At 41.9% G+C, this 26,748-nt stretch overlaps 1 protein-coding gene across 2 annotated transcripts in view; it reads right to left on the bottom strand.

The window, feature by feature from the left end:
* Positions 1–208: 208 nt before the first annotated feature.
* The window catches only part of CRMP1 (collapsin response mediator protein 1), a 50,395-nt gene continuing 23,855 nt past the window's right edge, over positions 209–26,748 (bottom strand). For both annotated transcript variants that reach the window (XM_040064942.2, XM_040064943.2), the window contains exons 4-14: positions 26,336–26,500; positions 21,308–21,369; positions 19,629–19,709; positions 16,359–16,427; positions 14,235–14,355; positions 13,005–13,161; positions 8,640–8,781; positions 6,836–7,006; positions 5,466–5,645; positions 2,879–3,044; positions 209–1,290 (exon numbers count right to left, since the gene is read on the bottom strand). In XM_040064942.2, coding sequence (XP_039920876.1) covers positions 1,199–1,290; positions 2,879–3,044; positions 5,466–5,645; positions 6,836–7,006; positions 8,640–8,781; positions 13,005–13,161; positions 14,235–14,355; positions 16,359–16,427; positions 19,629–19,709; positions 21,308–21,369; positions 26,336–26,500 — 1,406 coding nt within the window. In that variant the 3' untranslated portion in view covers positions 209–1,198. The remainder of the gene's footprint in view (positions 1,291–2,878; positions 3,045–5,465; positions 5,646–6,835; positions 7,007–8,639; positions 8,782–13,004; positions 13,162–14,234; positions 14,356–16,358; positions 16,428–19,628; positions 19,710–21,307; positions 21,370–26,335; positions 26,501–26,748) is intronic.

The following is a 26,748-nucleotide window of genomic DNA, read 5'->3' as shown; positions in this document are numbered from 1 at the left end:
AAGTTACACTTTTACTGTGAGCACTGTCTAATAAGACCTACTATATCAGGATGTAGTATAGACCTATACACTTATCAACACTTGTGATCTGAGGAGGTTCCTTCTACTGCATGATGTCAACCTGAAAGACAATTTCTCTTGAGTTCCTCCATTCCAAATTTTTAGTCATTTAGTCACAGCACTGGAAAGCAGAGGAAGACGCTTACCCATCAATTAATTTCCTTTATTTCACAAGCTTTGAATTCAGAAATTGAACCACGACTAGTAGATCTTGATACGGTAGAGTAAGTAAAAATGCATGTGATTACAAAGGAAAAACTTTGTACAAAAAACTTTAAAAATCCGACAGCAACTTGGATTATCTGTAAGTACCAAAAATCTCATGCAGAAGGAGAGCACTACTGCCCAGGTGGAGAAATCCCTGCAGGGGTGGCAATGGCATTGGTGTGTAAAAATTATGGCTGTCTAAAATGGAAACAAGAAGGACACAGACTTGGAATGTACCGAGTGGGAACAGATAGGTGCTACGGAGACCATTTGTCATTACATGTCCCAATGAGTTTCTGTGTCTTGAGAGAAGTGCTTCTTGGGTTTATAATAAATTAAAGATTAAACAGAAGCTGCCTACACTACTCTACTGCTTACTTTCCAGATGGCCATTTTCTTCCTTCGTTAGTGTTTTTGGTAGTGTTTCTCAAATACAGATATTAATCTTGGCATTGTGTCTAGTCAATTGTTGGCAATGTGTTCTAAAGGGACTCACTCACAGACTGCAACTTGCATAAATAACTCAGTAACATGCATTAACTACTCTAATACAGCGAAAAGGTGCAAAGGAACCATCATTCAGTTACGAGACAAAGCTAAAACCTGTAGTCACTAAAGGGGCAATGGAAGCACCATGCTTTAAGGTGACTATGGCATGAAAGCACAATTGTGAGGCAAGTAGTTCCAAGCAAACACACCACACTATTATCACCTCTTTCTATACAAAAAAAAAAAAAAAAAAAAAAAAAAAAAAAAAAAAAAAAAAAAAGAAGAAAAAAAAAAAAAAAAAAGGAAGGAAAAAAAAAAGACATTTCAGTTTTTATTTCTGTTAGTACCAAATAAAACTGTGGGCTTGATAACACAGATATTGAAGGGAATGGACGTTATTCCCATGATCTTTCATCTTTGTGTTTCTGTCCATCATCATTTTTCAGCCAAGACTGGTAATATTAGAGCGCCCACCGGGAGGTGCCACGATGCGGTGGCCAGTACGGCGTGGGTTGTTGTCATCAATCTGAGCTCCTGCAACAATAGAAAATGAGGAAACAAAGCTGTGAAAGGGAATGAACCATAAGTACTGAGGGTTTACCTGGCTATGCTTCCCTCACACCACCATCAGCTGGCTTCTCTTGAGCCGGACTGGAGTGCAGAACAGACCTTCAAGGCACATTTCTGTCTTCAGTGAGAAGGGTGGGATTAGTGTTAGGTTCAGACTAATGCTCACCCTACATTTTCCACTTACTTGAAGAGCCGATGACAACCTACACACTGAGTTCCCTTTATGAGATCAGACCTGACAAAGTATTATTACAAAAAATACCCCAAAACATATCCATGCCGAGTGGACTTCTCAGACTTGCCTCACTGACTTAGAATGTATGTCCCTACTGAGTCCATGGGACAACAGTTCAGTAAATCTGATGTTAGCAATCATAAATCCATGAGGAAATGAGCACTGAGCTGATGCTAACTCCAAACTGCATTTTAAATGCTGAAAGGTTAAGCTTTCTGATAGGCTAAATATTGCCTGATCACACTCAGTTTCCTAAAGGCAATGTAATAAATGCTTGGGGTCATTTAAAATGTTACCATAGTCTCTGCTTCTGCTCAATTTTGTGTTTGCATTCGGATCAAATTTGTACCGCTAGATGCCCTGGTAGTACCCAGATCCAGCAGTGCACTGTGAAACCACAGCTTCAGATGCTTATGAAAATCCCAATTATTATTACTAGGAATGTGAACTTTCTATGCAATTTTTGTTTGGTATTGCTTCATATATATCTGTATATGCTCACCATGGCTCCAAGTGTATGGGCAAAAACATACTTCAGCTCATTAGAAGGGTTTTTAAAATATTTGCTCTCCTAGGACTTTTTTACACGAGTTTCATTTAGTTTCATAAAGTAGGAAAACTCCACCATCAGCTCCCACAAGGCAGAAAATCCAATGACTTTCATAACATCATATGAATGCATTATTCACCACTGGGGCTGTAGACTTTTGAAGAATAAGGATTTGACACACTTGTAATTGTCTTCAGATGACAAGAATTATTTCCAGCAACCCCAAAGGATGATTTTCCAGTCTGTTTCCTGTGTACCATGAAAAATGTTTTGGGCACCAAGAGCAGAGGATAAGAAATATTCCAATCTGTTTACGAACAACTTCTGCACATGGTTTATAACCATGGACAAGGACAGCTGAGGTTTCCATGTCTAGCAGCTGCTGGTGATACAGCCTGTGAGATGTGTGAGGCTCACAGGTTGCACCAGATCCATCCCATCAGCTGTGCACATCACCAAGGAGCTTCAGTCACATCAACCAGAGAACTCAGCTAATTGCAATGGGCCAGGTAAATAATATGGAAAGACTGGCAAAGAGAAAATTTCAGATTGCAAACGTTTTGAATATTTGGCAATATGTAAAATATCCCTAGGCAATGAATACATAAAGACACATATATACACTTATATATATGTAAGTATAAGCATGTATATGACAATTTACAATCCTTTTATATTTGACTAAAGAAATAATTATAATTGAAATTCGTCACCAGTAATCCATACTCATGGCTTTAAAAGGTTTCTCATTAGTCAGGCTGACTTACCTGATAAGCTGAAATTGGATTGATGGAGGTTTCTGATTGGTGGAGGCTGGTTTTTGGCAGGGGAGGATTTAGTTGAGGGTGCAGGAGTTGCATATTTTGGCGTAGCAGGGATTTCATACACAGGTCCATCATACATTCCTCTGGAGACGCCCTGCAGTCCTCCCACCTAAAACAAGAGGACAGTAAAAATCCAGACACTGAATGTTCAAATAATGCTGCCTAATGATCCTGTAGGAAATGAGCAGTGAGCACAGAGCTGTGTTCTGCACTGGCTGAATTAACAACACATCTGTACTTTATATATAAAGCAAAGTGCAGTTTGCTTTATATATAAAGGAAATTATAAAGCTTGCTCCCTCCATTTATATAAAAATGACAAGAAAGTTCCTTATCAGGCATCCTTCACAATCAAAGGGGAGAAGAGGGATTCAAAAGAACAGGTGTGACCTGTTTATTTTACATGAGATCTGTCACAATCACCTCTCTCCATTCAGCAGCAGAGTCACACTTGGGCTGTAGCCCAACTGATACCCACTATACCAACTGCAGCAATTTCCTACCTGTATTTCATCTGCCCCTCCCCTTCACAGATCTCATTCTCTTTATTAGAACTCATTGAAAAGGAGTGGCAATTTTAAAATTAAATTTCAAAAGGTTCTACTTCCTGCCATCAACTAGAAAAGCAATTATATACTGGACTGTGGCAGGGGATCTATCTTACAATATCTGTCAATAAAGTATCTATCATTTGAGCTCTGATTTCAGTTTGAGGTCTCTAGATTTTTTCCCTGTATGGTTCTTACTAGGAATATTAGAAATGACAATCAAAGCAACTTCACTGGCCTTAAAATCATCTAGGAAATAATATTTTAATAAGAACAGTTCCAGTTTTGAGAGCCTGAAGCCACTGAATTGCAGAAAGCAAAGCTTATCAAAAAGATCAAAAATCTGTGTCTTACAGGATTATGGTTTCAGAGAAATCTCCCCAAAAGGTTAGAAGTGAAATTAAAATACTGTACAGACTCTACTCACAGGGGTTTGATCCAGCTCTCAAAGCAGTGGGTGCATTTTCCTTTCTGTTGATGACAGGGACATCAGGCTCACAAGAGCCACTGGCAGGGGGAGCTAAAACTAATGCCCAGAAGAAATGACTCCGTCTTCCAGGGACCAACAAATTCATACTGCTATCCCTGCTCCAGGGATAAGTTTATACTGCCAACCTGTGCCAGTTCACTTTTGCTTGACAAGTTTTTCTATATTCCTCTGCTGTGCACTGATGTGTTCATACCGCAGCTGATAAAACCATCAATGGGTCTTTCTAAATATTTCCAGTGGATAAAATTTGATAGTGGGAAAAGAAATGTGGGCATGGATCTGTTCTCCCTTTTGGCAGGCAGCAGAGGGAGCTGCAGGAGCAAAAATATCGGTCCCTTTGTCTACAGACCTTGCCCAAGGTCTCCCAAAATCTAGGCCCACTTGCAAGACACAGATTACTTAGCCCAGGTAATTTTGTTCCAACTCCTGCTACAAGGCACTAATCTGTGATATTTCTTTCTAAAGTGCTGGTTTCCCTATTTGGATGACTTTGTCACTAATTTATGTCACACTCCCAGGCACTGAAGCCTTAAGCAGTGGATGAGAAGGCTTGTATCACCTACATGGATAATGTAAAAGAAATGCCACACTGATTGGTATTTTGCAAGATTTTTGCAGGTGCACTTGATTTTTAAAATGCCTTTTCTTCCAAGAAGTGAAGGCCTTTCTTCTGCTGCTTGATACGATTTGTATAATAAATGATGAAAGATAAAAAGCTATCAACCTGCTTGTAGGCTTAATTTCAGCTGCCAGTATCACAGCCTATGGTATATGCTTGGCTGAAGAAAATACGAGGTTTAGTCAATTTTTCTCATTACCTGTGCTCACACAGTGACTTTCCTGCTCAGTGACAAGAAATTTCCAAACTCCAAACTAGTGTCCAGCCAATTTATTTTCAACAAATAAGTACAGATGTAATTCAAAACCAGAGGTGACCCAGTCTTATTCTTGGTCATTTCCCAAGCTCTTTATTGAACAAAAGAGAAAAGGTTTCTGAGCCATTAATGGTGCTAATACACAGCCCAGCAAATGAACTAACAACAGTTCAGAAATGCCCAATATAATGAGAATCTCTGGCTGACATGCTTTTCGTCTCTGCAGTGTAGCAGTTCAGTATGTAATTTAAAATTCGGTTTTTATTTTATTCTGCCTAACCCTCCCTCCCAAGAAGCTTTCTCTTTTCCTGAATTTTAACTGAAAGTAAATTCTGTCACTATTCCACCTCTCTTCAAAAGCCTTGACACAAGGCATTGCTGGACATAAGGCAATTATGCAAACTGATAATTATATGTTCTGCCTGCTGAAGCTCACGGTGTTACTACTAAGTTAGATGAGTTCACAGTTGCAACCAGTTTTGTGATCATTTCTTGAGCAAGTCATATACAGTCCATCTGATATGGACTCATAATAGCACAACAATACTAAAAACAGATGCTACTGTGCTTCCAAGAGGGTTTGGCTACGAAGAAGATTAAACAGGATCTGACATTACCTTATTCCTGATTTTGATGCGCTGGTAAAGGTATTCAGGGAAAGGTTTGCGAGGGATGAAGCGGCCCATTCCTTTATTTACGTGCAGATTTCCATCTTCATACACAATCTTCCCTTGGCTTATGACCACGAGTGGGGCACCATGGCACTCCATTCCTTCAAAGATGTTGTACTCAATGGCCTGAGGATCAACCAACATATTCACTGCAGGACCTCTTTCCATTAGTAACTTACAACATGTACATTTGTAGTCGTAGTTTTTGACAACTGCCATTAAGAAGTGTATAAAATTGTTTTGTATGAAGGAAAAGAAATGCATTTTGATATGAAATTATTTTAAAAGATCTTTCTGATCAGACTTTCCTGGATGAGCCATTTCCTTCCTGTTTTTTTATTTTCCATCAAGGATTTCACTTGTTTTTGAAAATTTGCTGTATCTAACCAGAGCACTTAGAGGACACGGTCCCACCATGCATCTGCTGTGACTGTAAGCAAATTTCAAAGAGGCCAGCACATATATTTCTGTCTAAAAAAGCCCCAAAAAGTCCAGGAAGGTATGAATCTAAATGGAAATGACAGGGCAGGTGGTAATTACTTTTTTGAAAATACAGAGAGATCCCAAGACAGAGAAATAAAAACTGAATCACCCAAATTTATTTCCTAAAAGTTTATATATGTTTTGGTCTTTTCAGTATAAAAATGCAATACCGGATTTTCAGTAAAACTTTTGGAAGAATTCTCCAATACAAAGGGCCAAAGCATAAACAGTAAGATAACAACTTTGGGATAGAAAACACATAAGAGAAAACCTATCAGAGTTGAAATGAAAGCAACTGTCAGTCACTGGTACTCTGCACTGAGGGCAAAGAAATATCTGGCAAAGCTATGGAATTAAACAGAAAATTCCATCTGTGAAGCTGATTAGAGCTGTATTATCAAAACATTTAATCATCTGTCATAGTTTAGAATACTGTTAATTTAATCACGCAATTTATGATTTAAGGTGCTTTTTAGGTAAGAAAAAAAAAAAAAAAAAAAAAAAAAAGCTGTTTTTAAATTTATCCTCACAGCCTTATTAACCTCAGCCTCAGAGCTGCTCATTCACACCTGCTTATAGGTCTGCCACAAGCATACAAAAATTAAATAGTCCAGGGTATATGCAGAGAGAAAAGAAATCCTTCCTGATCACAAGGCTTCCAACACAGGACTGCAATACTCTCATGTCCTGAAACATTTACCCGTTTCAGAACAGGAGCAGGCAGTTACCCCACTCCTCTGTATCCTGCGCTATTGGTGTTCACGATTTATGTCAACAGCTGAAAAACAACAGTGACACTTCTTTTTTCTTGCTGGTGTTCATTTCCTCCTTACCGATTTATGGCTTTTGGCTGTTATAGTCTTCACCTTATCAGGGTCCCAAATAACAACATCAGCATCGGATCCTACAGCAATTCGGCCTTTTCTCGGATACAGATTGAAGATTTTGGCAGCATTGGTGCTGGTGACAGCTACAAACTGGCTCTCATCCATCTTGCCTGTGGCCTAAAAAACAAGGTGATTTGAGCAAAACACGCTTATGAAATGAGGATTTACTATTCAGAGTACTGAAAGGTCAGGGAGATATTGGAAGGCATCCCTTTAGAGATACAGTTATGTTGCAAGAAACAGAGGTTGAATCACACAGGACTTCATATTCAGCTCCCCTGCATTTCTCTCCTGCATGTGTATTTTTCTCACAAAACTTATATGAAGTTTCAAATAAATGAGTGTGTTACTTCAGGAATTGCAAAGGACAGCCAGCGAAACCTTGGTGCACCTGATACAACCAAGGTGCTCAGCCATCTGGGATCCCTTTCTCTACACACTGAGGCCTAGGTGTTTTGTTGCTAGTCCTAGTAATTTCTATTTAAATATTTAAGCAATTTTAAATCAGAGAAATTTATCTGAGTGTTACGAGACGTAACAAAAGATCAAGATTCCAACACTTTTGGGAACACTTCTTGCAAATTAAGTCCATTCTATTATTGTTATTGTCAGATCTATACATCTAAGTAATACATGCAATTATGAAGTCCTTGCCTGAAGAAATGTCATCACCAATAGAACTTGGCAAACAGGCACTGATGGTAATTGCAACTGTACAGAACAGCATTTTGACTTCTCAGTAGAGTATTTTGGGGTCTTCCCTGGCAATGAGCAAGAACAATGTTCTAAGGAAGAACAACAGTGCCAAGCCTTTTAATATTAAATAAACACTTATTTACTGCCTGGTAAAATACAAGGTTTCTAAAGAACAAGCTACTCAGTGGTGCAGGACTGAATGCTACCACCTGTAAATCCCATGTGGCAGACCTTCCTGAAGTTCCTTCCCATTGAGGAAATAACAAAAGAAAAAAAGCAGCAGCTGACTGTGGTTTGCTTGGTGCCCTGCTTTGCTCCTACATGGCAGGTATCTGAAGCTGCTTCTGTGCTTGGAATCTCAATAGCTGTCCCTGAATAAAGTGGTTATGAGATACAGTCTGGGAGAAATGCTCATCAGAGCACTGTAAATAGTGCCACTTCCCGGGCTGCAACGTGCATTTCAGCACAATGCAGTGGGTGTGTGTGAGTGTGCAGGGTGTGCACATGGAGACAGACAATAGAGGGAGAATATCATTATACACTAGAGTCCATGGAACCATCAAAAAATTCCTGACTTATACGGGCACTCCACTGCAAAGCATGCCAAGTATGAATTACGTGCAACGCTCTCCTTCAAAGCATTTCATCACTGAGCCTCAGGCTCGGCTGCCATCCATTTGTAATTTTTCAAAAACGATGCGACACTTCCCAAATTCAAACAATCCATTCATCACGTTTATATGAGGTCCACTTCAAAACCATTAAATTGCTCCAGATACCACATATCTCAGAAAATAGAGCAATGGAGTCTGGGAAGCCTCAGGTTTAATAAAGCACAACACTATTGCGGTGTCAGAAGTGAAACACAGCCCTGAATTTAAAAAACTGGAAGAGGATTTTGAAATAAGCAATTCACCTCACAGTAGCATTCTCTCAGGGAATTCTCAGAAATAGATCAGAAAGTCACTTAAGCAACGGCCAAGAGTCTCTTGGTTTTCAATATTCAGCCAACACTCAATTTCCTTTTAGTCTATAAAAGTAAGTAATTACTTACTACAGCCTTGTCCCAGACAACAGTCATCCTTTCCTCAATTCCATTGACCCCTTCGGGAATCATAGTGAAGTTGTCCTTTCCAATGGCTTTCTGGGCAGTGCTATAGGGGCAATGTCCACTTCCCGTCACCTGCAGGTCCCCACTGTGGAGTTAACACACAGAAGGTTTAGACCAGGCGTCACCAAGGTGACCTTGGTCTCAGGCAGGCTGCGAATGGACCTTTCAAGCCTCTCAAGACACCAGAGGCACAGGCTGTAAATCATGCCAGGAGCCTTTCCAGGCTGGCTGCAGATCACTGAGAGCAGCAATGGCGCTGGACATCTCCACTTTCCCCCGGGAGCAGCCTGCACTCCCGGATTACAGCCCCCTCCGGTTCCAGCTGCTTATCGACAGAGATCAGGCAAAAGCCCGCTAACCAGGACAAAGGATTACTCCGGGATTACGGAAACGATCGGAAGCTTGTATGAAATGTCTGCCACTCTCAAGACAAATTAATTCAAAACCTCATTAAAAAATAATGGCAAATTACACAGTGCAAAGTCATGAGCTTCAAACGCATTCCCCTGCATTTCTCTCCTGCATGTGTATTTTTCTCACAAAACTTACATGAATACTCATCTCACCTTGCAAAACAGAACCAAGAAAATACAAAGTTTTTTATCAGGTGTTTTTCTAATTAAACAACAAAAGGCATAGTGCAAGTCAAACGCATGTTCTGCATTTATCTAACTTAAGGGTCTTACACAGTAAAAGGCATGGAGAAAAATGCAGAAAGAGCTACCATTTATAATGCTTTTATTTAAGAGGTTGGGTTTTTCAGCCTAGAGAAAATTTTTTTTGGCAGAGAGCAGAACTGGATCACAGCTTCTCCCGGAAATAAGGAGGAAGAACATAATCAATATGCAGAGTCTTACAAAAATAGAAAGACAAAAAAGAAGGTTCTCCAATATCCACAGGAAACATGATATTTTTACTTGATTAAGCTTACAGGAGGCAAGCACATTAGAACACTACGATTTCTCTTCCATCACTCCATAAGTCCCCAAGAGCCTGTCATCCTTTCCTTTAACTGATAATGTAAATTCCAGCTCTAAAACAACTGAATAATTCTGGTCCACAAATCTAGATCCAACAAGCTAAAAAATATCCAAGTACAGAAGAAAAATGTGTGACACATGAGTAAGTCTAAAGCCATTTTCTAGGCTGCCACCCCTAATGATTGCTGACAGAGAAGAGTCCTTGGCCTCTTTTCTGCTTCACCATCATGCCCACAAGCCACCCATCCAGTTTTTAGCAGAAGCCAAATGCATGAATTCAGTACATAAAAGGCTGCTATGCTTTAGCTGCTCCTGATTATTAATGACTGCCTGGTGTTACTCCATAAGATAAAAGCCAATTTCATCAGTTAAAGATTAATTTATTTTAACACAACAATAAAGTCAGAAGGTTGCAATGCCATTTCTTCCTTTTTGATGCTCTTCTAATCAGCAAAGCTTCCTGTGGTGTCTCTCCTTTCTGCACACTGATGTAACCACTAAAACCTGACTGTCAGAGCCAGGCCCTGTATCACTGCCTGCTTCCCTGAGGTTATGCTGTGCTTCTAACACCACACTACAAATGCCTACACCTGAAAGACAAGAAGGGCTTGCTTTCCTAACTCCATATCCCCTCTCCTCTGACATTTAATGACATTATTGATATGAACTGCACTCCCCAGTCAAATCAATAGAAGACTTCTGAAAATGAAGTGTGTCACTTGAGAGCTTCCCATCCCTGGTTAACCCATGGGCACACATCTCCTACTGTCTGGACACACTCTACTGTCAAATGGGAGATAAGCATCACATCAACTAAAAAACTGAGAGACAGGAAGGGATCATCATGAAATAAATGCCTGGTCAATACCTTGTCATCTTATTCTTGCCCTTAAACAAGGCTTTCATGGCAAGTTGCATCTTCTGTGCAGCACAAGATCTCACATCTCTGGTTCACAAGAGGTGGCACATCACAGCTGCAGTAATGCAGCTGCACACCATGCAAGATCAAAGCTAACTCAAGTGCATGGCCCACAGATGACACTAGGACCTAATCTCATGAGGCAAATTCAATCTGCAAATCCCATGAGACATGACAGGGTTTTACACATTCAGCTTTTCAGCGGAAAATCAGTGCTTTCTGTGGAAAAGAGCACAAGCACTATGCTGCATGCTTGCAAAGGAAGGATGTTATAGGGATTTTTTAATGAATGTAAAATACCGGTATCCAAATCAACAGTGCAATAGAAACGTGACATACTGTCTTCGCCATCATCCTTGCATAAAATTCCCTATGAATGCAGAGCAGAATGATAAAGTGTACAGTTCCTTTTAGTTTCACAGTATAGACTTGAAGTATTAAAACTGAAAGCAGGCTAAGCTGCTGTCATTTAAGATCTGGGACTTTAAGCCACTAGGAAAAAAAAGCCATTTTTGCATGCTTGAAGAATAATAAAAGCTTCTGTAAGTCCTCAATTTGTCTTTCTGATGTTAGTTTAAAAAAGTCATTATTTGGATTCCATTTCTAAAAATGTTTTTGCTATTTTAGCTAATCTGCTTTGACCCACACACTATTATTTTGTGACTCTCTTCTAGAAAGCATATATATAGCCACTCTAACAGAGTAAGGAGTCAAACTTTTTGATACACATTTATATGTGCTGGCTAAGAGCCTTACCCTCACACAGTGAACTTCACCTCACAGTGAACTTCAGTGCTGATAGTGATGAACCAGAACAAGAAAGTAATTTTTTTTCAGAGTCCTTATTTGGAACAAAAAGCCCAGTTATGGGAAAAAAAAATAACAAAAACATTTTTACCATCAGACTGTCAGAAGAGAACTGCTGTATATTCTTACCAGAGCCACATGTAACTCAGAGCTCAACTGCAGCATCTTTAGAGCAGGTGAGTTAAAGCCTGGTGGGCTCTGGTGGGCTGCACAACCTGCCCCATCATGTGCAAGGGGAGATGTGGCTCTGACTGATGCCATCATCCTGTCACATGTCTGTGCCCACCCACCTCCCAGGCAGCTGCTCCAAAGATGGTCACTTTCAAGGTTCAAATTTCCCTGCTCTGTCTAGGGCACTGGAAAGCCCAGAAGAGGGAGGCAGGAGGTGAGGTGGGTGCCACCACGAGAGGATGTGAATGGTAAGTTGAGTTCCTCACTCCAGCCATAGCAATCTGTCCTGATGGGGCTTCAGCTGTGAATTTCTATATCATTTCAGAGCAGATGGTCCTTTGCTTAAGCTAAAGAAGACCCACAGTTGGCTACAGACAGGAAATACTTTCAGAGATGAGTTTACAGTCTGGGTTTCTGGCATTGCTGATATATTCTTTTCTATATGAGAAAGACACTTCCTCCTCTGCTGTCCACATTCCTTTCACCTACCTAGTGATTAAACTCTCCCTGCCAACCTGAAGGCAGTCAGCTCACATCCCTATCCTGTCAAGAGATGGCTTTCAGTCTCCAGCTGTCTCCACCCAAGTCCCTCACAGTCTCCTTTATAATCCACTCTGGCCTCTTTCTCCTGACATACCTGCTCTACAGTACCACTTATCTTTGCCTTCTTCCAGCTGGAGGATCCCAGAGCCCATAAAGACACAAGACGAGCTAAAATAAGAAGCCTGCCAGAACTGGACACAAGGAAACTTGTATGATTTTGTTCCTTCCTGGATGAGGGCAAACTACCAAGACAGAATTTTTCAATATGCAGGAGATAAACCCACCAAACTCTGCTACAAACACAAGTTAGTCTAGGACAAGCCAATTTTCAGAACTCACAGTTGAGAGCCCTGCACCAGCTTTGACAAAAATTGCCCCAAGAATTTTTTCTTGGTTCTAGGTTATCTCTGCATTCAGGAACAGCCCTGATTTCAGGAGCTGTGCTCATCAAACATGACTGGGGCTTAAAATGGAGTCTGTTCTCAAAGATGGGGATTTGTCCACCAGGTTTTTGCTTATACTGGACAGTGAGGGTGCCGTCCCATCATGTATCAACAATTCAGCTAAAGGAGAAGGCCAGTTTGAAGTCCAGACAAATTAGTTGTAAAACTAGGAATCCCTTGAAAAACAGAAAGAAAAAGAATTAATTCCTGAATAGCAACTGCCTCTCTTATCAAGCCAACCAGCAAGTGGAGTGTCCATGACTGCTCACTTGACTGACAGCCTAAGCATAAGGATATAACTATCCCTGGTTTTCTATGTCCCTTCTCTGCTGTTTCATGTATGAGCCTGGTCTAAAGGAAACCAGGCTGATCCCTAGATGCTTCATGCCATATGGCTTCTGCACTTGCCTCACCATCATCCTGTAAAAAAAAAAGGAAGCCTTACCATGCTAAGAGCGAATTTAAGTGGTCTGGAGTGGTAGGGTCAGGGCTCAGAGGTGGTGAGGTCACAAAAGCTGCAGCCTTGGCCCAGTTTTTGCTCCAGTAATGTGTCCCATCTGTCCCCAAGCTGGCAGTGATCGGTTCTCCAAACACAAGGGGACCTTGGAGAAAGCAAGGATATATACAGGAACTAATTACAACCCATTCTCTCTTCAGCACATGACACTGCTTGCTGCATGCAACCATGTATAATTCACGCATTGCTACATGGCTAGCAGAGCTCCCAGGAAATTAAACAGCCCTGGCTTTTTTCTGTATGATAAAAAATTAATCAGGAGTCTCTCTGAGCTCTACATGCTTTTGATCAGCCTATTTAAAAATCTTTCTTTCTAATCCAGAAGGAGACAGTTCAGACCCGCTTGTAATTTGTTCTGTTTTAATCACAGCCACGTTCTCTCTGTCGCTGTGGTTCGGGGCGCACTGGCTGGTGGATCACTTCAGCAGGCAGATGCCTTCTTACTGCTCCCAGGTTGGGCACAGCACCAGCAGATAGCAGCATATGGCCCCCAGCACCACACTCCAAGTCCCCAAGAATACAAACACCAAGACAATAATTTGTTCTTCAGCTTATCCATATTGCTCATGAGCTTTGTAGTCCCAACCAACAGAACAGTCCTGACTTGCAAACACAGCTTTGGAAGCAGCTGCCTTCAGGCTCACAAGGCCCTTTTGTGTGTTTTGTAACCTGGATCCCACCAGGGCCCCAGGAAGCAGGGCCAACATGCAGTGCACATCAGAGGGGGTCAGCTTCCAGCAGCAAGGCGAGGAGTGAGCTCCACACATCTCTAACAGCAGGGTCACTGCCCAAGCCACATCTCAGAAGGTGACAATTTGAAATACTGGCATGGAGGATGTGCCATTAGGAATAAAGTATCTCCCTCCCTAGAACAAAGATATATCAGTCTAAGGGAAAAGTAACAGGGAAAACAGGATAGAGAAGAGTTACAGTTCAGTCTTCAAGAGGAGAGTTTGTGGGGAGAGCTTCTCAACTTAAAAACATAAAAGGATCTCCCCTCATCCTTCCCAGCCATAAATATTTAGTCCGTGACGGTACTAACATTCTGTGGTAACCTCTCCCTATAATCTGTCATGTGGGTGAACACATACAGGTTTTTCCCACTGAGCTTCTATTCAACAAAAAAAAAAGTTTGGGGGAGCAAAGGAAGTCACTTACCTCTCTTCCTGGCCAGTGCAATGATATCAGCTGCACTCTTACTCATCACCTTGGTGATATACACTGGGCAGTTTATTCGACTGGCAATGGTGATGGCACGGAACACTGCTTCTGCTTCAAGCTGAGCAAAACAAGGAGGGAAAAGTTACCTGCAAATGCAGTCTGAAGAAATAAAGAATGGGAGGACTGTGCCATATTTCCGACTGTTCAGCAACAACTCTTCAGGGTTTTTTCCATATGCTTTTTCCATAGAGAGAGACACAGTGCTGGGAAACAGGGAGCTAACCCAACCTCAAACACTTGGCACTAGCAGTAACTGCAGCCAGGCTGTACTCACTAGCAAAGTACAGCTGCCCCAGCACAAACACAGCTCCCTGGCTCCCTGCACCCCAAGAAAGGTCACGTCCAGGCAGCTGATGCAGCACCTCCTTACCTTCCTCCCACCTTCCTGTTTCAGACTCCTACCCTGCAGCTGAAAGGAGAACAAAGCAAGTTTTGCCTCTGCTTGGAGACAAGCTCTGAGCTCCCCCTGGCAGCTTACCCTAATCTTTACATAATGGTGACAATGAATATAAAGAATTCTCAAAGAGCAACTTCCTTGCTATGGAGTGAATTTAGCCCATAATCCACAGAAGCCTTTGAAGCAGTGCCCAGTAAGTCCCCTCTGTCAGCAAGCATAAAGGCAATCTCCTCCCAGAGAGCCATCTGGGACGTAGGCACACAAAGCAAGCATCTTCAGATGGGGGAGCAGCGTTTCCCAGCAGCTCTGGAGACTCCTTTCCCCAGCCATCAGTTTTATACCAGATCCTTCCCAGATGGACTCACAGTATTGGCATTTTAATACAAAAAACCCTGTTGTATCTGAAAATAGTGACTCAGTGGTACAGAAATTTCTGTGCAAGAGTTTTGCTAGAAAAGTTGAGCAACTTAGACCTTCCAAAACAACATGGCTTGATCCTTTACAGTTTTGTAAAATATTTTTCTTTAAATCAGACTGCTTCAGTTTGTGCTAGGACCTGTATCAAAATATTTGCTCTGGAAACCCCAAATCCACCTTTGGAGAGCAGGAAAGGAGGCATGGCCTCTGCACTGCAGCACTAGAGCTGAGCGAAATTCCTTTCTGGAAACTGCAAATGCAGATTTTCCTTAGGCCCCTGTTCTCATTAAGGGCCAACAACTCAATCCTTTTAGAATAATTTCAGTAGAACCACAAAATGAAAAATTACATAAACAGTTCAATAGAAGAATGTGACCAATTAAGCTGATTCCTTTTGCCTTGGGGAGAAGTTAAATGAAGATCTGCAAACCACAACAACCTCTTCAAGTTCAGCCTCAAATCCCTGGGATCCTGTCTCTTTAGTCTTCCAGGAAAGCAGTCACTTCCCACTACTGCCCTCCACATCCCATTAACGGTCTGAGCTCTGCACTTTAGGGGACATTCTCATGTCTCCACATTTTCCTTGGCATTACATAAACCCTTTCCAGATGCTTGAGATGATCCACACCAGAGCCCAGATTTTATTATAAGGGAGTTGCATAAAACAAGCTGCCTCACAGCATCTTTCCATTCTCATGTGTTTGCATCTCTACAGCCTGCATTTCTGACACCAATATATCTTCCAGCATGAAAGCAGATCTATATGTGGGTGTATGCATATGCACAGAATAGATGTGCATATGCATCTCATAGGAGGTTTTCAGCCAAAGCATTTTAATAAATGCAGTTACTCTGAGGACTAATCCTCAAGCTGCACTGCTGGTTTTTAGCCTGATAAGCCCATTTTTTATCATCACAAATCAAAACACAAAGGTCACACAAAAAAATACACGGACACCTGTGCCTGGGGCAGTGGGAGCTGAGACTCCTGAGTGTACGAGGACACGCTTGTCCCTGAACTAAGGGAATGCCCCTGCTGCAGCATCCAAAGGGCTTTTCAGCAAACAAACAAGTGAAAGGACCTGGACTTTTCAGACGTGGAGTAACACTGGAAAAAGCAGTGGGAGAAGCAGACACCTGCCTTCCCTGATGCACCCTCCATCATCTGCACATACAGAAGCCAAGCTCCGACAGTACGTGTTTGACAAAATATTTCCACAAATGACAAAATGAGTGGAGTCTCTTACCTCTTCTGGCCTGCTCAGGGCATGTCCCTCAGGTCCAGTGATTCCCATCTCCAGAATACGCTTTTGTTCCTGCAAAGTAAGAGAGAAATGCTGACCCAGCTCCAGGATGAGACCTGTGCACCCAGCACCCTCAGGGAGACGAACAGCCACATGGTCTGATTGCCCCTCGCAGTGTCAGTGTAAATACAGCTGCAAAGACCACTGAACACTGAAAACACTGGCTCTAAACTGGTCCCACGCCACCCGAGCACAGCCAGCAGTGGTCTCTGTTGTGTGATTGAGCATATTTGTGCCCCAAGCCATTGGGCTGCACCATCACAAACCTCCTCTGCTCTCCAGAAAGTCCTACTTGACACCATGGCACCAGCCCAGGGAATGAGCTTCAACCAGAACACTAAATGGTAATTACGGGTACTTCCAGCCTGCCATTCTCTATTTACTTGCTCAAGTTCCTCTCTGGTTGCAATCCACAAAGCACTTTCTTGAACTTTCAGCATTGCTGACACTTTCAGTTTTCTGTAACGCTTTCTTCCTACACAGTGAATCACTAAAATTATGTTTTTATTAAAAAAATAGTGCCCTCCAGTTGCAAGGGCACTGTGACCCATCAAAGAGCCCACCTCAGGACCAATGGGGGTTTGTCAGAAAAAGATCTGTTCTATCCAGCTTCATAAAAGTGAGTTATTTTTTTTTTTAATTGACAAAAACTTCACTTAATTTAAGGCCAAGCAGTGTTATTGGAATAAATTTTCCTTTTTGCATAAACTGGTGGTCAACCCCTTTTCATCTAAGGTTGGTCCAGGCCTGACAGCAGTGCAGAAGTGGGACCAGGGCAGCTGCGGTACCTCTGGCCCTGGCCTGCCCTGCACACAGGGCTCTAATGAGCCCAGCTCAACGATGTAATGGCTCTGTGACACAGACAAATGTCCCCTAGAGACCAGGATGAAGTTACTGAACATATTTGAATGTGTCAACTAATAAATATCTGATCCCAGGTCCCTGAGGGTGAAAAGCTCACACATTACCAACATACTCCAGTAAAACTGAAAAAGTTAACATTCATAAATACTTTAAGCCTTTGCTGCAGTGGCATTAACAGGAGTGCATTAATCTGATTGTGTAAGATCATTTTGGTTAGAAAAACATAAGGTTTCATAGGTATTCTTAAAAACAGCTCTTCTGCATCGTTAATGCACCAGCTCTGGACAGCGCCAGTTAAAGACTTCAGATGATTAAAATACAGCAGTAAAATGGAGTTACAGCCATGTAAAAAAAAAAAAGCGAGTTGGTACAGAATAGATACAGAAAGTAGGACAGATTTGCATCTAATAAAATCAGATCATATGATAAATTACCCCCTCTAGGTTAACTTAATAGTGCTAATTTACTAGAATATTTGTTTGACAAGATCAAATTTATATTTTCACACAGGACAGTCCTTAAAAAACTATGTGCAGGCAGTTTTCATTATCCAAATAATTCTTCTAAATAAAACCATAAAGACTGATTTTATGAAACATAGCAATGGTGAACAAATATGTTGATGTACAACATAACTTACATTTAATTACTACTTCCTCTTTTCCTAATAATTTTTCTGTCCTGTTTGTTCATATTCGATGGCTGTGTATTAAGGCCGATCAGAGAAAAATGTAACTGAAATAGATTTCTATCAAAAATGCAATTCCATGAGTGTGCCTTGATTTTAATGAGCAATGTATCAAAACACCACAGACGCAATTTGATTTGTTTTATTTTGCCTATCCTACAGTACTATTGACTTAATCATGCTTATTAGTAGTAATTTTGATTCTACTGGATATTTTATTTGGTATTAAAACTATAAATTATGTATTTAGTAGTTTTTATTCATGCTAAACTTCATGAGAAATCAGCTTTTTTCTCTCTTGAATTTAAGTGAGGGTTGTCACCTAGTTTCAGTGGAGGAAGGACACACTGCACTGCATGTGCCTGCTGACTCCTTACTAGTAACTTTTGACCCCAGTGGTTGTTTTGGTCAAACTCCAAGTTAAAAGTGAAAAGCAGATCTCAAAGTGGGTAAATTCTAACTACACAGAGGGAGATGTGTTTTTCCCACAGAGGGCAAAACAAAATACACACAAGGCAAGAGTTCTTACACACTGCCCAACAACTCAAAAATTCCCTTGAGGTTCTCCCTTAGACATGAAACAAGGTGGGTTGTCTCGCCCAGATCTCAAAGACAGCTTTAGCTGCTGTAATTTCCTTGTCAGCTCTGCATCCCAGTCCTTAGTAGATAAGCCAGCAGATAAGCAGCTCAGCAGATAAATCAGATGGCTCACTCAGAGCCTCACTGACCTAAGAGGGGCTCGATGCATGTACAAGGGATCAGGGGAGTGAGACATCCCTGCAACAGCCTTCAAAGATTCATCTGTCACAAATGTAGCATCAAAACAACGCCCACCCAAACCTGCCCCTTCTGTTTTAGAGGGGGATCCTGGCCTCTGAAAAACCAGTGGGAGGTTTACTATCAGATGCTGTCCTTGGGTTGCCTCTTCCCATGTTTCCATGTGTTGTGGCAGTGATCAGAGCCATGGTACAGTCCAGTGGGAGGACAGCAGCTCCCAGGGCACCTGACCTGCAAGGACTGCACTGGAGATCCAGGACATTTTGAGAGAACATTCTGAACTTGAGCCCAGCTTCCTGGTTCTGAGATGCATCTTCTAAGAGCATGGATTGTACTTAAACACACATTTTTGAAATGTCTACAAGATCACAGTCGTTCCTGCTCTCAAATTTCAGGGATTTATGAGAATATTCTCAAAAATAAATAGGTCTAGGGACTTTAATACCCGCTCCAAACTCACTGGGTAGCTTATGCTGATAGCTGCAGCAAAAGACTTTAGTGTAAAGCTTTCAGATCCTCTTTTTGTACCCAAAATCTGTGAACAAGGCTGTACATTGTTCTGCTTCACTTGTATCTGCTGGATTCAGAAGAAATCTTTTTGCTTCCTTCTGCTCCCTTTATCTAGTCCTCATCTGCTGCCAAGGCAAGGAGCTGCTGGGGTCATTGCCCTGTTTCAAAGATGCTCTGCCAATTAATGCAAAAGGACTCCCATTCTCTTATCCCAAACTTTATACCAGCACTGTGCAGGGCCTCAGGTTCAATTAAGGCTCTTTGCAAGGAGCTCTCTTTTTCCTACCCATTCTCTGACTGGCCTATTTAACTCCTCCTTTCTTACAGTGAACTCCTCATCTCACAAAGTGAAGCACAAATGATGGTTCACTCACCTGAGCTATCAAGTCTCCATTTTCAGCATGGACCAGGATAACAGCTCCAAGACTCTTTAGAAAGGTAAAGGCTTCATAAAGCTGCAGGTAGTACAAAGAAGGAAACACTTCTGAATAGGGAAAACACGTTACTTAACACTCAGACCTCTCTCTTCACCTCAGTTTTATACCTCCCCTGCTGGTAATTATATTGGCAAATAGCAAATGATCTCTTTTCCACACAGAACCTGAGCTTCACTGATTGGTGTTGACTTACCCACCCCTGTACACACCATTCCACCAAGACAGGGTCAACAGCAGGGCTGGACTTCCCTGGGACACAGAGTCTGCCCCAGCCCCTGCACTGCAGGGCCACCTCCCCCTGCCCTCCCACGCAGGGCTAAGTTTAGTGACCCTCTTTTCTGTAGTTTTAGCAAATGTAAAACAGAATTATTGTAATGTACTACTGACACTTTTAGAATGACCAGAACATCTCTTTTCTGAAGTGCAGGCATTTTTCTCCATCTTCTTAGAGCCGTCATTGTTGAGCTTTCAGCAACATCTTTAATTCTGTTATTAAAAGTTGCAGTATTTTCTCTAGAGCATCCTTGGTTTTTTAACTGCTTTCTAAGATTCAACACTCATCCATAAAGAAGGTCAGTAGTTGATCCTTTTGCTTTTAGTGGCAATTTCTGAGCACAAATCTACTGAAATACAGTTTCCTTTGAAAAGGAAAGCTTATGTGTCCCTTTTTTATAACCAGATTTCAGTAACATGGGAGCCCAGTTTTCAAACACAGATTAAATATGGAAGACAAAGGTTCTGCAGTGTCTGCTTTTGCACTAGGGCACTTCAGGCAGCATTGAATGGGCTGCAATATACAGCTTTACAACATGGACATTTAAACAAAGTAACAGCCACTAGTCCAGTCACACATTAAACATTTTGATGTATTCTTCTTGGCAATTCCAACAGGGAGTTGAATTTAACAGGCACTGCCTCCCAGAGAATATTTATAAATTATTATGTCTAAAATTCCAATTAAAACCACATGTATTGGAGGTGTAACAACAGTTATTTAAGAGACCAAGAGCTGTAGCTCTGGGAATAAGTAAGAAAGAAACATTTTATCAACTGAATAAGCAAACATTATTATTACTAACAGATGCCATTGTCCCTTTACAGTGGCCTGATATGTATGAATGGGAAAGCTGAAGAGTCTGGAATCTGTAATGAGCTCTGGACAAACAAGCTCATTGTTATCTCCAGCCCTAATGAGAAAAGGCCACCTCCCCCAAAGAGCAACTCCATTTAGCTGCTTACAGCAACCAAGAAACTCTTGAAACCTCAGAACTGTCACTGCCTCGAGAGCTTCATCTTTTTCACCCTCCCTGACCTAGTGTCCTCCTCCTGCAAAATAAAATGAGTGAAATCCTGAGCAGAGCTGAGTGGCTGCAGTGTTGGGAGACACCAGAAGATCTCTGTGGAAGGTGAATGTCACACACTTGAAGAAACACATGCAGGTGCTCTACACAGCTCAGCACTGACCCTCCACAGAATAAACCACCACTGCACTTTCCTCCCAGTGCCAACCAGGACAGTGAGAATGTTTCTCTGGGATTCAACCTCAGCAACTCAAGTGTTGGGAGATGAGAAAAGAGAGGAGAGATCACAGCAATAAAAAGCATTCAGAGCAATACCTGGCTGTCGGACATTTGGTAGAGATCTTTGTACGCCATGTAGACTTGAAAAGAGTTCACACCTGTTCCAAGACAAAATTCAAAGGTGTTGCCATGTAAGTGTATTCTTAAATTGTATTTGAACAAAAACTTCAGGAAAAGTAAGTAATAGAGTATGTCTGGACTGGGCCTTTCACTAGTGATTGCCAGAAGTCAAGCATGGCTTCACAGCTGCATTACAGCTGCTAGGACTAGAAGCCTGGATGCCCTCTTCTCTGAGGGGATTTTTTGGATGCTGTGGGTAGCCTGTGTTCATCCCTGGAGTAACCCAGCCACCACTGCAAAGAGGATTGCTTGTAGCCAAATCACAGAGAAGCAATGGTGGCTAAAGCAAGCATGTAAAGTTTGCAAAGTTTAAAAAATCTTGTGTAAGGTTCTGTGAATCAGTGTTTTTCCTTTTAGGTTTCCTTAGCTAATCAGGAAAACATTTTAGCTTGATCTAAACTGTGCTTTTTGGTAGATAAAACTTCTGGTTAGGTTCCCCCAAAGTGCTGAGAAGGTATAGGAAATGTGTATCTGGATACAGATTTGCTTTTCTTGACCTTACACTCCAAAGCACTAAGCTTAGCTGATGGTAGACACTGGGAAGGAATGGAAACTAAGTCTGAAACCAGTTTTATAGGCAGCTCACCACACCTCTCCCTCTGCTTTCCAAAGATGGAAGGATTTATGCTGGCAGTCATAAAAAAACCAAGAAAGACGAGAGTTTCAAATTTCAAGAATCCGTAAGAAATGCTAGTGTTGAGTGTCAGTTGTCATGAGCCTCCTGTATTCAAATCCCAAAAAATGTTGCTATTTATTTCAAAGATTTGGTTATTTACACAGCTTTGTATTCTTACAGAATGACTTCAAATGCCTTACTTACAAATGCCTTCTCTTCATAATCTCTGTACACATGAATTCATATTAGTGTATATATCTGTCTTACTCTTTAGTCTACGGGCAAGATCCCCAGTTTGGTCCAAGGACCAGTATAGTAGTTTTCTATCTTAAAAAAAAGAGTAAATTCTAAGCTACCTAAGCTGTGTATGCTGCATTTCAAAATGGCTGTGATGAAAACTGTGCTTCCTGGGGCAAGAAGAAAGAGATCTGTTCGTCTTATTCATGTTGTCTACACAAAATGAATAAAGCTCTCTGATGAAGGCATAACTCCTTCATGAGTCTAGAACGAGCAAAAACATCCTCAGGCAGAGGGTATGACTGCTCACACACACAATGCATTTGTTTATTTACACTTACAGGACTAAAATACCCCAGGATACATGCAGGATAAAGCATTGAAATGATCCCTGGCATTATGTCTCCCTGCCAAGTCCAGGCAGCTCAGAGAGAAACACAAAGCAGGAGCTGCCCCCTCCTTACTGACTTCCACAGCAAGCAAATCCAGCCTGAAAGGTGGAACCTTGTCTGCCTAAAAACCCATCCTTTCTTCCTATTTTCCTTTTTATCATGCTCTCAGAAAACACATACAGCCTTTATTAACTGTAATCCCTCCATCTATTCCTCATTACAATTTTAAAGTACTCAGACCGTTCTTATTTTAAAACCTAAGCTTGGCCGGGCCTTCCCTGGGGCCCGTGCTTGCAGCCTCGTGCCCTGAGTCTCCCTCTGAGCGCACACCCATCCCACCTGCCCTCGAGAAAAGCTCAGCTCTCTCCCCACAAACCCACCCCGTGTGTCAGCTGTCAGCTGCACCCAGGGGCCACCTTCCTGCGGGGGTGTCCATGCACACACAGAGCAGGGAGGATGTGCTAGGCCTGGGCCAAGGCAGGCCAGCTGGCCTCAGCGATGGCGGGGACTGGCCCCTCGGACACGCTTCCCTGTGAGCCAAGAGCTCGGTTACCTCCTGCTCTCCCTTATCCTCCAGGCTGTAGCCAAAGGCAATTCATTTCACCACAGTCCTGCAGGAGGTAAGGCAGCTTTCTTGGAGTGGGTGGAAGACGTACACTGGCCCAAGTAGTACGTATTTCCATCCTTTCTCTTTTATTGCCTCTTCTGACCTTGATAAAATGACTGAGTTTTGCTCTCACTCTCTTTAATGTTCTCCCAGTAATTAATGGGAGCAGAAGGGATCCTGCCATAGGATCTTGAGCCCGCTCCTTATCAGAGAGCAGAAGCAGAGTTCGCCCATGCAAACACACATTCACACCCTCAGCTGCCACCAGACACACACACAGCAGAGGAGCACTTCAGGGGCTGCCTGCACAGCTAACAGGAGAGATGGTGTGAACAATCCTGCCTTGCAAAGAGAGCACCTGCACCAGGTACCAAGATAATTAACACAAATTGACATATAAAGGTATCCAAGGTTAGACTCCTTACCCTGGCCTGGTTCCTTGACCTACTCCTTGGAATTATGCAGCTTTTCAAAAGCCCTGGTCCATGGCCTATTGACCTTAATGCTTAACATCTGTTCGCACTACATTCTTGTTAATGTCCTACTTGCTCTCACACCAGGGGTACTCAACAGAATCCTCTCCAAATTCTAGGCATGACTACAGGTTTTTTAACAGGGACAAAGTCAAATGAACCAGTGAGATCCCTGTCAGCAATTTCAGACTCCTGCTTCTTTGCATATACTGAAGAAGCTCAATCCCAAAATAGCTGTTAAAATGCTACAAGCCTGAGTGTTTATAATCAATATTTGGCTCTACAAAATCTTCAGGCCCTTCCAAAGCCCGTGTCTGCTTAAATTAACTTTGTATTGATTTAAAACTGATTAATTGTTCAATTATACCTCATGACAAGGCATCTCAACAACCACTCTGTGAGCTCCCTTGTCACTCATACTGATTGCATTAGGCACATGTTGCACTGAAACAAAATGAGCTGAGCTCTGTCACTCAACTAACTCACCCACAATCAGCTGAGAACCAATTCAATCCAGATTCCCAGCTGATGAAAACCAGGGTCACTCCAGCCAAATCAAGTCTCCTTGCACCAGCTGGCTTAAATGTTTCCAATTATCAGGAAATATTACCCATTAATTTGAAAGCCCTTGCCATGCTGAATTATTTCCTATTGTGCTTGTGCATTCATACTCACCCTTACCTTGTGTCTCCGAACACGTGAGAGTAACTCACTGCCTGCCTGAGACATACATGAGAACAAAGGTGACCTCCTAATGCTCTCACCACTGAAGAGGCCACCAAGGCTCCATCATAAATCTCAGCTCAGGAACCAATGAACAGATTTTTGCTTCCCCTGATGACTCAGAGGCAGGTCAGATTTACAGAGAGAAATCACATTTCAGTAGTTGGAGAAAACTATTAACCTAACTGTCTGCACCAGGCTTTTAAGGTAAACCCTTGGGCAAATTTGGGAGTGCTGAGCCATCTGTGGTCCGGGAGCTCTGGAAAATAACATCCAACCTTTGAAACAAGGCACAGTATACTTGTCTGAAGGTACAGTCAGCTAATGCACAGCAGCAGATTCATGTTAACGATGATAGCAGGGAGACAGCACAGATTTAGCACAACCTGTGTTAACAGATGTCATCACTTCATAAAAGTCATCTATACTAGAGACCTATGTAAGACCAGCTGCAGTTTCTTTAATTATGTGCAGTCTTGCTGATGGAAGTGTTTTGTTGCCTAAAATCTGGTCATACAGCATGTGTACTGTTAGCATCCTGTGACATGGAATAAACTCTCCCATGGAGGTGCAGTCACCTCCATGGCATCACAGCAAACAACTGCTCACTCAAAAACAGCATCTTGCTCTTTTTTTTTCTATTTTGATAGTACCTTTCTCTATAATGAGAACCTTTCACATCTGAGTCAACACTAGCTCTACACATTACAAAGGATGCTGCATATACACATCACTTAGGCTTCCCAACAGAAGAGTCATTTTGATTTGCCCAAGGAAACCACATGCCATTTCAGAAAATATTCCCTAATTAATATCCATACATTTTCAAGGAGAGTAGAAAATGAAAGATACGTGAAAATATATGATTCTAAAAAGAAAATACATGCTGTCAGGCACAATTTCAAGGAGTAAGATCTAAGCTAAGATCTTCTGAAGGCTAGATCCTATTGCTCACCCCAGAGATATCTGATGCCACCAAGATGCCCTCCATATATGAGACTGCCACATCGAGCCTGCATGTGTGGAAATGCATTTAGGAGAGGTTTCATCTGTGCTATTCTGAATTGGTAGCTGGAGTCCAGGTAGGGTAATCTACAGCATCTCATATGATAGTAGGCCTGTTAATTGAACACAGTCAAACCCACAGGAGTGTATTAGATTCCTAAATATGTGACCATTTTTTTGCAAGTGTTGAAACAAGACGTCTTCCAGTAACTTCAGGGAAAGCCACCAGGGAGAAGCACTTGAAAAAATCAGGGCATTTTTTCAATATTAGGTACCTAACTTTAGCATCTCCTTTTCTAATAACTGGAATCTGTTTTAAAAATACAGGCATGTTTTATTTACAAAATCAGCAAGTAAATTATTCCAAGGTACTGCTGAGAAATGAGATCTAGCCTGTAGTGACATTTTCACAGCCCCGTGTTCTCTTCATATTTGGATTTAATTTGAGGCAGCTGAATCAAAGATTTCAGTCTAGTTAAAATCTGAACCACTACTTTGAAATATTTCTTTTTCTTCATTCATTAAACAGAGGATCTAAGGTGACTGGGCTGATTATCCTAAATACTGATCTTTGAGTTTTGCTTTCAGAAAAAACCTACCTATGCCATTGTCTGAGCCTGGTTCCACATATACAAGCAAGGATAAAGTGATACTTTTCTTTATCACGACGTAAGCATCTTAACCTTCCATGTCTATACTGGACAAAGTTAGATATGTGCACAAAGTTTTAGGTTCATTTTACACAGCAGCAAGTGAAAATACAAGTTCAAGATAATGAAGAACCTTGGCCAGCATAGCCAGTGCCTACACATTCATTAAAATACTTGAGAATTTCACCTCATATGATATTTCAATAAAACCAAAAAATACCACTACATTTCACTCACTAACCTTTGTCTTGCACAAGTACTTCCAGCTCTTCTCGAATCCCATCATACCAGCTGGTGATGTCCACATGGAGAGCGTAATCACAACAGGATTTGGTATCAGCTGCCTCATGCCACTTCTCAAAGGAGGTCAGTATACTTGATCCAGGTTCTGGAAGCACATGATCAACTGAAAAAGAGATTGAGTGCCTGTTAGCAGGACAATATGCGTACTGTTCAGATTTCCCTGAAGTGAGCCGTCTTCCAGCATCTCAGCCAAACCAGCAGCCTTGGAGGTGGTCTGTGTGCTGACTGTAACTCTGGGGTGTCAGCCAGGTCCTGCTGCCCCACTTGTGAACAGTCTATACTAGAGATGAGACTGGCAGCCTGCTTGGTGCAGCATCGATAGACACACAAAGCAGGAGCCAAACACCTCAC

Source organism: Hirundo rustica, chromosome 5 (genome assembly GCF_015227805.2).
Source record: "Hirundo rustica isolate bHirRus1 chromosome 5, bHirRus1.pri.v3, whole genome shotgun sequence".
Classification (NCBI taxonomy): domain Eukaryota; kingdom Metazoa; phylum Chordata; class Aves; order Passeriformes; family Hirundinidae; genus Hirundo; species Hirundo rustica.
The sequence above is the reverse complement of the archived record's forward strand: the minus strand, read 5'-3'. Positions and strand labels throughout refer to the sequence as shown.